At 39.1% G+C, this 15949-nt stretch overlaps 1 protein-coding gene across 1 annotated transcript; it reads left to right on the forward strand.

Annotated features, from left to right (window-relative positions):
• Positions 1-5539: 5539 nt before the first annotated feature.
• E2F6 (E2F transcription factor 6) lies at positions 5540-13279 on the forward strand. Its single transcript, XM_054383580.1, has 7 exons — positions 5540-5605; positions 8328-8376; positions 9831-10047; positions 10353-10511; positions 11407-11521; positions 12134-12281; positions 12984-13279. The coding sequence occupies exons 1-7, from the start codon at positions 5540-5542 to the stop codon at positions 13019-13021; spliced, it is 792 nt and encodes a 263-aa protein (XP_054239555.1). The 3' UTR covers positions 13022-13279.
• The last annotated feature ends 2670 nt before the right edge of the window (positions 13280-15949 follow it).

The following is a 15949-nucleotide window of genomic DNA, read 5'->3' on the forward strand; positions in this document are numbered from 1 at the left end:
ATCTTCCCAAGTAGACATGCCTCATTCGGCTCTAGGGTCTAAAGCACAGGCAATTTCAACAGCCCTCGCAGAAAAGGAGTTTATAAAACAGAAGATACACAAGGAAGAACAGGGATATAAAGGGAAAGTGGAAGCATTCTGGAGAAACTGGAAAGTTCGATCGTTTATCTGTGTGTGAAAGAAATCTAGGCACAGTAGCCAGCGCCTGCCACTTGGAGATTAGTTTAAAAGATCCATACAGATTAATGAAAAGTGCTCTGGATAACGAGTTATCTCCCAAATCCAGTTTGCCTATTGTTTATGCTCTTTGTTTCTCAATCCTTATTTTGAACAGGTTTTTTCAAAGGAGCTTCCAAACATTTCACAGAAATGCCAGACTTAAATACCAGTGTAATCTAATGATGCAATAGTGAATGAAAGTGAGAAAGTAACCACTCATATTTTTTAAGGTAAAATAATCACCTTTAAGATCATGGAAAACACAGGCACAAGTCCTCTGACTTTTCAGCTTGAATGACAAACGTGCTCCAGTAGTCCTTTTTTCACTTTCAGTAGTTACGACAACAAGAGACCCCTTTAGGTAGTCAGTACCTGTCTTCCAAAAATCACATACAACTACAGCTAACCAGCACGTTCTTCTTAAGGGCCTAATTTTAAATAAGCAATAAACTATTCCTTCTAAAGTGTTTATGCATGTTACAGAGATTGTGGAGAGAGGTAGGTGATGATGAAGAATTCTAAAAGCTCTTGTCTGCTTAAACACTTCAGTTAGGTGGACAAGATCTCCCTCTGGAGGCCTTGAGAGGCACCTGACTCCCTCTGGTGATGTATGAAGATGTATTAGGCACTTAATTCATGAGGTCTGTTTTACTTACTGTATAAAATTAAGCAGTGAGTTAGCTACCGCAAGGCCAAGGTCAGACACAAGGAAGATGTAGTAACTACAAGTTACTTTAAAACTCTAGCCCGTGCTTCTTTGTTCTTGGTGGCTTCATCGGGCAACTAGGAGGCATGACACACCTAAGGTCAGCAGAAGATGGTCCATGAAACCCATCCAGAAGACAGGTTATGCAAATAACATCCTCCTGTGGTAGCTGTGATGTTGCACACCCTTATGCCTAATCGTTATGCAGCATTCAGGACTTGGTAAGGCTCGGAATTTTATACAGCCAGACCTAATTGCATACAAAAATATGGATGATTCTGTTGTTCTATGTAGTTTAAACAGATTCTTACAGCTATATTTTTTTCTTTCATGATTTTGTATTTTTTTTCACCTTTGCAGGAAGATGTTTCCTCTGGCTCATCTTTTCAACAATAAATATGCACCTAGTGCAAAATCCACTTACAAGAGTATCACTATGAAAGGGAAGGTTGCATTTGATAAGGAATTGTACTGTTTTTTACAGAAGTTGGCCTTATCTTTAACTGCAGTATGTTGGAACTACCACATACACAAATAAAATAAATGCATATCATATAGAGATATAGAGGTACCTGTCAAGTGGTATAATTCCCAAATTCAGGATTACATATATAGGCTAATAAATAGTATAACAATTCAAGACAAATTTTAAAATATTACAATGACAATCTACAAAAAGCCACAAAACATCCTATCTTGCAAGAAAACCAAACCTTGCACCATTACAGTGCTGTGTGAGATTCACCAGTAAAAACTTTTGTAAAACACTCTAATTTCAGCTGCTTAAAATTGAAGTAAAACCTGCATGCCTAAGTAGTGCAGTGTGAAATATTCAATTACGCAAGTTTTCTTGTTTTGGTTTGGTTTTGGTTGTTTGGTTGTTTGGGGGATTTTGTTTTGGTTTGGTTTTTTATTGTGTTTTGCTTTCATATGTTGGGACTCAGTGATGCTGAAGGTCTTTTCCAACCTTAATGATTCCGTGTAGTCCCACAAAAATTTTAATGAAACCACTGTTCCAGTATGCATTGATGGTTAAAGATCAGATTTAGGAAATAGAATTATTGCCCTCTGGTGGCAGATTAAGAATCAAGTCATTTGAAGAAAACTTTCAGATAAAGAAACAAAACTTCCATTTGAAGAATCATGTTTTGTATGAACACCTGAAGAACGCGTGGTCTTTCTCATATGCAGTAAAATAACAGTAAATGGAGTACAATTTACATTTTCATCTACAAGAGTAATAAAGAATGTGGGATACATTTCATCATCAGCTTTATAAAATGAAAATAATAGCACACTAGAATCAAACTCTTCAATCAACAGAATGTCACAGCCAAAACTCTGGATAGTCCAGTCAGTTACTCCAAAATCTAATTTTCATTTAAAAGAAAAATTAGGTTTTGTAATTTTCATGTAAATACAGAAAAGTCTTTCTGAATCTGAACCCACATGAGGCTTTTATTTGCTTGGTTACATTTTTCAGCAGCCAAGGACAGAGAAGCACAGGAACAATAGAATTTGATCTTATGACTGGCTAGAACAACAGCATAGTTAAATATTGATGCAATGTTTTCCACATGGGTTAATACAGAAATTCATGTATCCTAATTCTCAAACTATGACTTGTTAGCCTCCCTCAATAGCTGACTACCCAACAATCATAAAAATCCTATTTCATGATTTTTATGCTCTATGGCACATTCCTTATATCATCCCACATGAAAGCAGCCCAAGATACCTATTTCATACCAGTTTGTTCTTCCAGCTGGAAAACAAACAAACAAAAAACAAACAAACAAAAAAAAAACAAACAAACAAACAAACAAAAAAAACCCCTGCTTTATCACAGTGGGCTTATAGAATCTGTGATTACAATGGCGAGGGTGTCTTACAATTAAGAATAGGACACAGGGGAATAAATACTCATTCCTTATGGAACTACATTTATGACCACAGGATAGCTAGGAAGGTTCATGCTGCTCATAGAAAAGTCAGCATTTTTACATTTCAGGTTCCATGACAGAATGTTAGAGATTGGAAGAGACCTCCAGAGATCATTGAGTTCAACCCCGCTGCCAAAAGCAGCATTGCCTAGGGTAGTCCACACAGGAATGCATCCAGGTGGGGTTTGAAAGTCTCCAGAGAAGGAAAACCTTTTGTATCTGCAAGAGTCTAAGTTCTCCTTAGAATACTGACAACAACAATTGCATGTTGTGCTTAATTGCAAAACACCAAGCTTCATGTCTCCTGAAACACAAGCATCATATCTTTGAGGAGCTGTAACGTATTCCACCGCCTTTTTTTTCTTGTAAATTGACTAGAGCATGAAGAAATCTCCATCGTCTACGAAGGCATCTGATGTATCAGTGGTGACATAAGCTACTCCAAAGGAATGTCTAACCTGAAGTAATGTGAAACAACTAGTAAATTAAAAGTAATTCAGTACTTTTTCAAGATAATAGAGTGTTATTGAGCTGTCCAGACTGGCATGAATGAATTCTTCACGGCTTTGAGTGTCTCACAGCAGATAGGTCATTTTCCACAATATCTGATGAAATTCATATTTCTGCAGAGCATCTGCCCTAAGGATGGGGAATGGAAGTAACTGGACATTTCAGTGAGGGTGTAAGTGGGGAAAGCAGAATATTTGACAATTTTTTGAAGGAAGATAACTCCATGACAGACTAACCTGTTGTAATATATGGCAGAACACAATAAATTGACATAAAGAGCAATCAGTCAACAGATTCGATAAGAGGATAAAAGGGAATTGTATTTTAAATAAATGGTTTTTTTCTAACAAACAGAAGTTACCTACTAAACTGGAAAATTTGAGATGAGTGCTGATACTGACAAATGAGCAAGGCAACAGTCAGTGCTTGTAAAAGGTTGTCAAAAGTGTGGAAGACAGGGCAGAAGCAATGGAATTGAAATTTGGGAAAGGATCTAGGGCCTCCTGCTGGGAGGTAAATTGACAGGCTTAGACAAGCCACATGTATTGGATCTTCTCTGGTGCTAGAAGATACGTAGCTCTTCAGTTGCAAATCTCATAATTAATTTATTCTTCACATGGGTATGTAATCCTTCTGTCTCCAGCAAGTGACATGCAAAGCTTTGGCTTTATGCTAGCAGGTTGTGACAGAATCAGATGATTTGGCAAGAATGTAATACTAATTATTCTAACACAACAGGATTGTACTCGTGATGGGTGCTCTCTCAATGCTCATGATGCACAGGGAGGGAAGAAAAAAAACCTCCCTCCTTGCAGTAACTGAAATGGTGAGAACGTCCTCATTTTAATCCCCTTTGGCCCACTGCAGCACTTAACAGAGATCCCCTTGCCAGCTGCACCTCACTGGCAAGACCAGCAAAGCAGGACAGGAGCCAGCAATGTGCACTCATAGCACAGAAGCCAACTGTCTCCTGAGCTGCATCCCCAGCAGCATGGGCAGCAGGTCAAGGGAGGGGATTCTGCCCCTCTCCTTTGGTGAGACCCTCACCTGCAGTGCTATGTCCAGTTCTGGGGCCCTCAGCACAAAAAAGACATGGACCCCTTGCAACAGATCCAGAGGAGGACCTGAGCATAAATGCTTAGAGGGATGGCACACCTCTCCTGTGAAGAAAGGCTGAGAGAGTTGGGGGTGTTTAGTCTGGAGAAAAGGCTCCAGGGAGACCTTCTTGCTGCCTTTCAGTACTTAGAGAGCCCTGTAAGATGGGGTCAGACTTTAGGAGAGCCTGTTTCAACAGACAAGGGGTGATGGTTTTAAACTAAAAGAGGGAAGATTTAGACTAGATGGAAGACAACATTTTATAGAATGAGGGTGGTGAAGCCCTGGGAACAGGCTGCCCAGAAAGGCAATAGAAGCCCCATCCATAGAAACATTCGAGGTCAGGTTGGACAACCGGATCTTGTTTAAAGATGTCCCTGCTCACTGCAGGAGGGGTCGACTAGGTGATCTTTAGAGGTCCTTTCCAACCCAAGGCATTCTATGATTCCAAGACAAGGGGAAAGGCGTGAACAAATTTTCGCCGCCACTCAGCAGGTTGAGGAGAGTGGAGAAAACACCACTCCGAGCGAAACCCGAAGTCTCCTTCCTCCCAGCATTCAAAGGAGAGGATTCCGCTCAACAGCCACGGAACCATGGCGCCAAAGTTACACACTCTACTTCCCCACCGGCAGCAGACGGGTGGGACGGAAAGTCGGAGTGGGCGGGGCGGCGGTGCGAGCGCAGCGCAGGGGCCGCTGGGTGAGAGCAGCGGGGTCTTCGCCGCTCTGAGAGGGAAGGTTCGGTTGTCGCTACTTTCGCTAGCGCCGCGGCTGTGGCGGGAGAGCGCGTGCGCGCCTTCCGCTCTCCCGCCCAACCGTCCGCTCGCGGAGTGCTGCAGGGGAGAGACGGCCATAACGGACTGCGGTGGCGGGAGGGCCCCTGCCGCCCCCTCCTCCTGGAGGTGGGGTGAGGATGGCGGCGCCTTCTTCGGACATGGAGTCGCAGGTTCGTCGTGAAAGCGTCTGAGACGCCTGCCCTCCGCCGTCTTGTCCCAGGGCAGGGGAGGCCTCCTGCCGCGCTAGGCCGCGGCCAGCTGGCCAGGGGAAGGAGGAGGGGCCAGGCCAATATGGCCAGCCCTTGTAAGTGGGAGCGTCTGAGGCCGCTGCGGCCGGACACGCTGCGTGCGAGTGAGGTACACGGCAGGCGGGGAAGGGAGGTGCTGCCTGTGGATGGCGAAAAGGCGCTACGGCGCTGCAACGCTTTGCTTCCGCCGCGGGGGGGTTTTTAAGGAGATTCCCCAAAGTCCTTCCTCTCGGCTGTTGGGCAGGAGGTGGATCCCTGAGCTGGAAAGATGTAGCAGGCCTAGCCAGAGTGGTGCACGACAGGGCGTTGTGATACATTCCTCCTACACTGCATTTTAGGAGCCTGCCCGGGAAAGGAAAATGCAGTAATGATAGTACAAAGGGATACCTTTTTAAAATTTATGTGACCTCTAGCCTCTTAATCGAGTTAAATACATTGTAGCTATGTTTTAGAAACACAGACTACAACTGTGTATTTTGTACTTTTTGGAATATCTGTGCTGTTCAGATAGTCTATGCACCTTCCATCACTGCTTTTAGTAATGTTATGAGATAGCTAACAAAAAAAACCAAACAACTCAGGCCTACTTTCAATTCTATGAAACTTCTTTAAAATGCTTATTTTTATCAACCTTGACAGTGGGCTAAACGTTACTGGTTAGTATTGTCTTAAAGCCCTGAACATTTTACATGAGGTTTTATGCTGGTAATTAGAAATGTCTTATTATTGGAGATGATTGTCAGAAACAAAGGGAGTTAGGTACAGCTTCTTTATGTAGGTGTTTAGATGAGGCAGCCAGAGATGATGCTCTATTGAATCTGCTTCTCATAAACAGGCAAGTCAAGGATGTGGAATAATGGAGTTTAAGAGTGTACTGAGGAAGGCTAGTAACCACTATTCTCACTTATTCAGGCAACAGGTAGTTGAGATTTTAGGGGAAGCAGTTTGAAAAGCTGGAAGAGCCAAAAAGGTGGAAGTTTCTAAGGACAGGGACATTTTATCCTGATACTCATGACAAGAATTAGATGCATTGAGGGATAGGCACAGCTATATCTGCACTCTGGGTAGGGCAAAAAGAACATATGTAGGAGGCGAAAGGAAGAACAGGCCATAAAGGAGGTTAAAAAATATTGGATGTATATATATGATGCTAGAAGGTACAAAGTTCTAGTGTTGAAGCTAGCAAGGAATGTCAAAGGTGACAACTACATAGTAGGAAAGGAGGTAGAGGGGTATGTGAACCTGCTGTTGAATGGGACAGGTGCTTTAGGAAGAAATGACACAGATAAGGCTGAAGTACTCAGCCTTCTTGCATGGGTCTTTAGAACTGATGTCTTGTAGGCTTTGTGTTAGGGAAAGTATTCAAGGAGAGAACAACCAGCAGTGGAAAGGTGTTGAGGTAGGGCTCTTGTGAGAACTCTCAACCCAAACAAACCCATAGGACCTGCCTGGACTACATCCTGAGAGAGCTGGCTGATGTCATTGTGAGGTTGCTGTCAGGATCTTTGAGAGGTCAGCCTCACTTCAGTCCCTTCAAAAATCATGAAGCAAGTTCTCTTGGAAGTTATTTCTAGGCTCACAAAAGAAGGCAATTGAGAATAGCCAACATGACTATACTTGCAATTTGGTTACCTTTGGTGATGAAATGATTAGATGTCATCTCAGTTAGCTTTAGCAGGACTTTTGAAACAGTCTTCTGTAGTATTCTCCTCTTTGAGTTGGGGTGTAACAGATTTTAAGCTACTAGATGAGTTTTTTTCACTTGTCTGGATTGTTAGGCTTAAAGAGGTTCATACTTTACCCAGAAGTGGATTGTTAAATGGAGTGCCTCAGGGGTCTGTCCAGGCATCTATCCTGTCAGTAGGAGGACATAAGGTGCACATTTGTTTACAAGTGAGGAAGATGCTGTAGACAGCTAGGTATGGCTGGAGAATGGGTCATCAGACACCGTATAAACATCAACCAAGGAAGATGAGAATTCAATTGCGAAGTCCTGCATCTCAGCCTAAACCCTGCAATGGTACAGGGGTGTCACCCTGGGTTAGAGGACCATCTTGCTGCAAGGACCTGTGTGGACATAAACAAGAAGCTGTCACCTTGCAACTGTGTATGAGGGAAAGCTGAAAACAAGTAGCCATGAGCTTGCAACTTGATGTAAAGTGAAACTTTTTCCCTGCAAGTACAGACAAGCAGAGGTGTAGCCTTCATTCCCTGAAATTTTCAAGACCCAGCTGGATAAAGCTTTGAGTGAGCTGCTCTCATCTAATGGCTTTTCCTGTATGGAGTTGGAGGTTGGACCCAAGACCTTCCTCAGTTCTCTTCCAGCTGGAACGAATGAATTTGAATATACGCTTTTTGTTAAATTAGGATGAGGGGTGGAATGAAGTACCTGCTTAGGCTCATCATGTCAGTTTCTTGACCAGAGCAGACTCTGCTTCAGTCTTTTATTGTGCTGTATAATTGCAATGCCATATAATAGCAGTGTATTTTCTGTATGTAAGCTGTTACATGGAGTAGGTGAAGCTTGCATTCGTAGAGTTTATGCAGGTATCTGTGTTATGATCATTGCCTGAGCATTAGGGACTTCACTGGTATTTCCTGCTTTCCAAGAAAAGGAGATGTGCTGAGGTGCAGGGCTAAAAATCCTGGCAAGAGTTAATGAACATGTATCCCTTCTATCCAGTGACACGGCTTCACAGTAATATCTTGAAATGTCAGCAGTCAGATGGCTGTAGTATCTAGAGTTGATTTGAGGGTTTCTTCTGGAGAAGTTTCCTGTGTTGGTGGCATTTTATGTCTGTTGTTTTTTGTTGTTGTTTTTTTTTATCCAGCCACCAATGATCAAGCTGAGTGTGGATGATGACGTACGGTTTGTGAGAAGTAAGTTGCTGTATTCCACATGTGAAAATTATTCCTGGATTATTTCATGGTTTTTTACAATGCAGAGTACATGCTGTAACAAATGAGAACAGAACAGGAGGATTGCTGTAGACTAAATGAAATAAGAGATACGAAGCAACACAGTCTTCATAGTTTTTCCTCTTAAATTTGCTGCAAGCGTACCTTCCCACTGCTATAAAGAAAATAATCCACTGGAAATGTGAGTTAGGGAAAAGTGGAACGTTGTACTGGCAAATGTTGGTTTTCAGCTGGTACTTAACAAATGTAAATACAAGCTTGTGTGAATTTGTGTTGGTTTTCATTTTTTTCTCGCCAAATGAATAGTACTACTCATCTCTCAGTAACACAGTCCAAAACTGAGTTATTGAACCTGTCACTTCATGTTCAAGAGAGCACAATGTTGTAGCCACGGAATAGGTGTAATACACCAAGTAAAAGTAATTTCTCATTCCTCCTGGGAAAAATACTGAAGTTTGAAGTATAACGCTTCCTAGGGAAGCTTCCTGACACATGCATACACATTCTCTTGAAGTTTTAGACTGGAATATTCAGTGACACAGTTTGATCAGATATAAAATACCTGATTTGTTTTGCAGGACAAAGGACAAGTAACAGCAGGATTTTCCAATCATTCATTGACTCGATCACCAGATGAGTCCATATGTACCACATCTCTTTTGTGCCTCAAATACATTGTTTACACATACATAAATAACAATATAGTTAAACAAGCTGTTCACCAGTTACTTCTCTGCTCTTTCTGCAAGTATGCTGGTAATAGATACACATAGCACAGAGATCTCTCTTAAACCAATGGTGTCCTGGTATCTAGATCATTGTTGAATTACTAAATTGAACAATGGCATGAGCAGTTTTTTGCCCTGAGGTCAAATCGTACAACCAGAGTTTATCCATGTATTTAAGTTCTTCTACTCTAGAAGAAATTGGTCATGTCCAGGCTGGAACATTTCCTGAAACCAAGCTAAATCCTGAACCATACTTGTGAATGTTATTTTTAAGATCTGGTTAATCTGGACCGAAAGGTGTGAAAAAGATGTTTTTACAGTGTCATGGAGTAGATGATAGTGCTGCAGTTCTTTGGCAATGCCAGTGCTATCTATAGTTAACTGAAGGTTTCACTGGTTTTCATTCAGTAGTATGAGTTCATGTCCTACAGAACATACAGTTCCACAACTATTAATATCCACACTACCAGTACAGTCATTGCAAACAAATGAAGGTATATGTAGTTAATAGACTTGGTATGTCATTGCCATGTCAGTGTTAATAATCACAGTGCTTTCAGACTTTTATCTTCATTGCTACTTCATCACTATTGTATGTGGTTTGTTTTTTGTTTTTTTTTTTTTTTTTTAGGAATGCTTCATACTTGTGTAGTAGTTTACCCTAGATATTGTATCAAAACTTTACAGGAACTCTGAAAGCCAGAAAGCCTCGATTTGATGCATCTTTGGTTTATTTGACCCAAAAATTCATGGATCTTATCAGAACAGCTCCAGATGGTGTTCTTGATTTAAATGAAGTAGCAACAACACTTGGAGTACGAAAACGAAGAGTGTATGACATCACCAATGTATTGGATGGAATCCACTTAATTCAGAAAAGATCTAAGAATCTTATCCAGTGGATGTGAGTTGGCATTGAAGCTTCTAACTTCTGAAACAATAAAATGCAACAATGTTTAGTAATATAACTTTGAAATTAATTTTAAACATACTGAATTACTTTTAATAAAATTATTTTACTTCTGTGTCTTTAGGCTCTCTGAATTATTTTCCCTATTAACAATTATCGAGTGTAAATGCACAATGAACGGTATTTTGGAAGAGTAAAGAATGCCAGAGTTCCCAGTTGTTTTCTGTTTGTATACTTTGTGCTCAATAAACAGGCTCTTATATAAATAAACATACTAGACAACTTTCATGTCCTTCTAGAGGTTCTAATCTTGACCACATTGTTGGAAGAACACCAGAAAAGCAAAGTCTTAAAGATGAACTTTCTGACTTAGCAAGCATGGAAGAAGCTCTGGATGAATTAATCCATGATTGTGCTCATCAGTTATTTGAGCTAACAGATGACAAAGAAAATGCAAAATATCCTTTTAACTCTTACTTTAACATGTGGTTTTGGTTGTAAGTACTTGCGTATCTAGTAATAAGCATAGGCTGATACCACAGGTATGCAGTAGTAGTTGATAATAAGTTTTATAATAGGCAACTTTTTGGTTATTTTAGTCTATACAAGTCATGTGCCCTAGTTTTCAGTATCATGTGCAATCTGGCCTGTTCTCTGGGGAATGCTACTTGGTGTGATCTTTGCACAGCAGAAGAACGAAAATGAGAAAGAGGATCCAAGCAGCGTTCCTGGTGGCCTGTTGATAAAATCTTGTGTCCTAGTGATGATTTTCCTCTTGAGAGAAATTCCAGTATGGTCTTGTCTTTCAGATAGCTTTTGATAATAAAGGGATTTGTTTTACTACGACAAACATTGCATTTTGGCTTTGGGTTACAATAAGATGCAACTTAGCTTCCTTGTTTGAGCAGAGGCAACATTCTGCCAAACAAAATGTGCCATTTTCTGTATAATGTCAGGAAAATTTTTCATTGCACCTTATGTATTTTCCATTGCACCTATAGTTTTTTTAGAAAATTCCTTGCTTATATAGTTGCTACAAACCAAAGAGGTAGTTTCTCAAGGGCAGTATTACCTCCACTTTGTGGACTTATGACTGTGAAAATGGTTTGCCAAATGTGTTTGGGTGTTTATTATTGAATATCTATACTTTTTAAAAAAGCTTTTCTATGTATAAATAAAAAAGGTTTTCAGGTTGTTAGCTAATGCTTAATTTTACTAAGTATTAAAGTTACTTCAGCTAAACTATTTACCACTTTTCTTAAGCTGATATTCTGTTTCTATATAACTTAACATCATACTCTTTGATTCTGCCTATTAGCAAATGATTTTATAGAGTCCTTGACCAATGTATACACTAGCTTATGTGACCTGTCAGGATATCCGTAGCATTCAGGCATTTCAAGGACAGATTGTGATTGCAATCAAAGCTCCAGAGGAAACCAAATTGGAAATACCAATTCCTAAAGAAGTAAGTTCTATACATTTCTCTTATGGGAATAAAAGTTGTCAAATTTGATGTTGCAAGAGCAATGTAATTGCTTCCAGTTTCTTTGTCATGTTCAGCAAATACTAGTATTTTACAGTTCTTGTAGGCCACTAAAGAATGTTGTAGAGTTAATAGTATAAGAAACTTATTTTCAGTATTTTTCTGTTTGCCTAAATCATTAAAACAATAAACATGTCTGAGCTTTAGTTAATTGGTTTTGCCAGAATGGAGAATGGAACAGCTGTAATGAATGTTACTTATGTCCACTATCAGTTTGATTATTTACTAGGATGAAGGAACTTCTGAAGAGTTGTTAATGTTTCTATATCAAAATCTATAAAAATTGTATATCTAACCAAACAAGGTATGAGCATGATTTGATAATGATCTTATTAACATGTAAATGCTGTTTTACCGCTCAATGGCCTACAATTCTATGCCATAGTCATAAATTATCTAGAACTAGTAACACAATTTTGAACATTATTCCAGTATTTTTGTTCTTAAATCTGTTGGCTTGAAAATATGTGCAAAAGTAGCTAATTGATGTGTAAGATTTGTTCTTTGGTTTATATGCAAGTGGTTGTTTTATAGGATTGCATAGAAGTACATGTGAAGAGCACAAAAGGACCCATTGATGTGTACCTATGTGAGGGGGAACAAGAGAAGCCAGGTGCCAAAACTTTTGAAGACATGGATACTGTCACTTCTGAAACTGAGTTATCAGTTTCTCCTGATGAAGGTAGTGTCTTCCATTTACACTTTTATCCCATGTAACCTTGTTTTGTTGGGTGGGTTTTTTTTTCCTTAAGGACAGTCGTACCATTCTGATACAGTTGAAAACCAACGTAATTTTCTGGGCATAGTTTGTGGGCCAAGATCTGTGGGAGTATAGGAAATGCCTGAAGAGAAGTCTCTGCTGTTCTGTTACCTCACAGCAGCAGGAGGTCAGAGTCAAAGCACGTGCACACATAGGGAAGCACTCTTGTTCCCTGACCCTCTCCTTCCTTTGCTCCTTACTGGTTTCTTGTTGAAGCTGCACTGTGCAGATGGAGCTGTGTGTCAGTTCTCCGCTGCCTCACTGCAGGCTCCAGCAGCTCAGTGGAAATGGTTGTCATGAGAGTTAAGATGCTGTTTAAAACAAAAGAGTGTGCTGCTCTTGCTCATGACTGCTATCTATAGGAGGGCACAGAAGAAGGGATATATTTCAGTCTCCTAAAACAAGATTGGCTGAATATACTCTTCCAAGAGCCCCAGTGCTGCAGGATGTTGTGGCTTGAAAATAAACGTGTCAGGAATTGCAGTAGCTTGGAACACAAAAGATAAATTATTTTTGTCAGTGCGGCTTTATAGGTGAAGGGAAGAGTTGACTTTCCATTTTTGACTGTGAGTCTTTCCTAAAATGACAGTAATTGTATTCCTTTTTTTTACTTTTCTTTTAAAGTGGGCTCTCCAGTGGAAGAAAATCATCACACCATCTGAGATGACAAATTAATTACAACTCGAAAGTCTAATACAGAATGTAAATATCTGTTTTATAGAAATTTTCCAAAGCCACTCAGATCTGCAAACTTAGTAACTGAAATGTTCCAAAGTGTTTTAAATTTAAAATAGCGATGAGTTGGTGGAGTGCTTTCAGAGGATTGCTTATCTTCTCAAGTCAAAAGACAAAGAGTTCCTAGAGTTGCTTTTAGGAGCTTTGTTTTAGTAATTGGATGTGATCCGCAGAGCTTTGGGTCAATGGTATTTTTAGTTTACGAAATAATTTTAATTGACAGAAGACAGAGGCAGGTAATTCTAAAAATGAAGATTTAAAAACTATTTCTGGAACATTCCACAATTCTTATGATAATGTATATAATAAAGAAATGCACTTTTCTGTTCTGAGGCTGCACTACTAAGCACAGTTGTCAGATATGAGTGTAACGAAGCAGTGTGTCAGAAACCTTTATAAGGAACAAGATGTAAATATAATGAATTATGCCTTACATTGTATAGATGCTGTTTGCATTGTTTGCATCCAGCTCTACATGAACTATGGTATCAACAGTGAAGTTAAATAATTGGGCTTTTTGTATATATCTGTATGATGTCTAGGTAGTTACTGATACAGATTTATTGAGATGGTCTGCATTTCTGCCTTTGTACAGCAAAGAAATAAAATGAGCTTATAAAAATAATAGTCTAATTGGTCAGTGTAATGAAACATCTTGGGTTGTGTTTGTCGGAATTCACTGGAAAACATGACAAACATGAAAACTGATGTGAAAATTTTAAAACTGTTACACATGGTGATGGCAACTAGCAGGCAGATCTGACTTGTGATGCCACGATACCGTAACATTTTCCAAAGAAGCATTATGATCGAGAACTACTTGAATTGGTCCCTTCCAGTTTCTAGAATTTACATACAGCATAGCTTTAACCCAGTACGATGATCTCTTTGTGGCTTTGGCATGCAAAAATACATAAAGTATTTTAGAACTACATCAGTAGTTGTCAGTCTTTAGCATCTGTAAAATGAAGCCTCAGAATTTTGATACAGAGTTTTCTAAGTGTATTAACCATCACTGCGCAAACACCATACTTAGACTTATCTCACTCCAGTACTGAAAAGTGTACCTCATAGTTTTCTGTGTTAGCAGGGAAGAGTTTCTTTTTAGATCCAAACTCCTAGTCCTTGTTTTCCCGATCACATAGTACCAACAAGTATCCCTCTACACACAAGCATGAGCAGCAAACCTAACAAACCCCTGAAAGTTTTAACCAGCAACTCTACAGCTATTTTAGACAGATGCTGTGAAATTAAATGCCCTGTATTCCACTGATAAATACAATTAAGGTAGGGCAGTTGACAAGATCTTAAATATACCTGAATACAGACTGAGAGTTAGTCCAGGTTTCTGCAAGGTTCACTATTTCTGAAAGTGTGTAGTATTATACTATGCAAATTGGGAAGTGTGATACAAAGTTTGTGTCAAAAATTTGTGTGCTACCAAATTCCAGCTCCAGGAATTAACAGGACTTAAGTGTTAGATACCATTTTGTTGCATCTCTATAAAATGTAGACTGCAGGCTGAGCTGTCAGAATAACAACAACAAAGTGTAGATAATACTAAAAATGGTGATGGCACTCATCCAATGAAGCTGGGTGTGGGGGTTAAAATTAAGAAGTCATCTCTTCACACAGAAAGGCTGTTTTCATTCAGTGGCTGCCTTTTCTTCCCCCATGGCAAACTTGCTATTTGATTTTTTTACAAACCTGTATGCTTTTTGGTGGGACAGGAGGTCTATGCCTAAGCCATATTGATCCCTTAAACTGGTTCAACAATTTGAATTAACGTTTGTTGTGAAATGCGTACAAGTTTCCAGCAGTAACAATTAATCCTGAATGCTGTGCTTTAGAGTGAAAATTCATTTTTATTAACTGTGGAGTATGGAAGTACGCTTTTACAAAATAGTAATTTATATTCAGGAAGTCTGTCTTCAAAAGCAGCACATTATTTAACTGAAACATTAGGATTTTTCATTTTGAACGAATCTCCAGTGTTTCTGGATTTTAACTTCAAGCTATACAATTATTACAGTGAAGTGGACAAAGCTGTGATATGATAATTACAATTTTCTTAAATACATTTATTGTTTTAATAGTACACCTTCAGTGGAACAAATGGACTTTTGAAGATTAAACCACTTTATTGTTACTACTTATTATTACTTGGATACTTAACAGTATTACCCACTTGCAATACTGGAAAACAATGCACTGTATAAACTCAGTACACTGAAAAGATTAAACACTTAGACTTGAGGAAAAGTTCCTGCTGAACTTAAATACAAGTTCACTTAAAAAGTAAATGTGACAGGACCTTACTCTCAATTTGTATAAAAATGCTTGATGTTTTTCTGAGAGGTTATTAAGATAAAAGTATTTTTGTTGAGTTCATATCTGTCCATTTTCAGCATATTTATATGCACTGCCCTCAGCTATTTGAGGATTGTTTGTAATAAATAGAAAAAGCTATAATAATGTTCCTGTCTTTCCTTCAACAAGAATGGTTGAGCATCTAAATGTATTAATTAGCAAGAGCAGCAGCCAGGATCTGCAGTTACAAAATTGCCTTGTTTTTGCTGACTTTCTAACTTGAACAAACACCACATGTTGGCAGTTCAGCCCTTACTGAGCATGGGAAATTACTCATCAGAGTTTTCAGATGTGAATTGCAGTTTTTAAATAATGTGATTTGTGACGGAGAGAGAAGACTGCCTTATTTCATTATCTTTTGGCAGGCACTTAAAAAGGAGCAAATTCCTTCATTTTGAATAAACTTTTTGTTGTGTGTGAAGAGCCTCATTTATAAGCATAATTAAATTACACTGATTTCAAAAGCTTCTTTAGTGCTTATAATA

Source organism: Indicator indicator, chromosome 9 (assembly GCF_027791375.1).
Source record: "Indicator indicator isolate 239-I01 chromosome 9, UM_Iind_1.1, whole genome shotgun sequence".
Classification (NCBI taxonomy): Eukaryota; Metazoa; Chordata; class Aves; order Piciformes; family Indicatoridae; genus Indicator; species Indicator indicator.

Bases quoted from the DNA above. Each gene is read 5' to 3' on its own strand.
- E2F6 (XM_054383580.1), top strand. From the start codon at position 5,540: ATGGCCAGCCCTTGTAAGTGGGAGCGTCTGAGGCCGCTGCGGCCGGAC. The intron at 10,048-10,352 runs GTGAGTTGGCAT...ATGTCCTTCTAG, and splicing joins AAGAATCTTATCCAGTGGAT to AGGTTCTAATCTTGACCACA. The intron at 12,282-12,983 runs GTAGTGTCTTCC...TTTCTTTTAAAG, and splicing joins ATCAGTTTCTCCTGATGAAG to TGGGCTCTCCAGTGGAAGAA.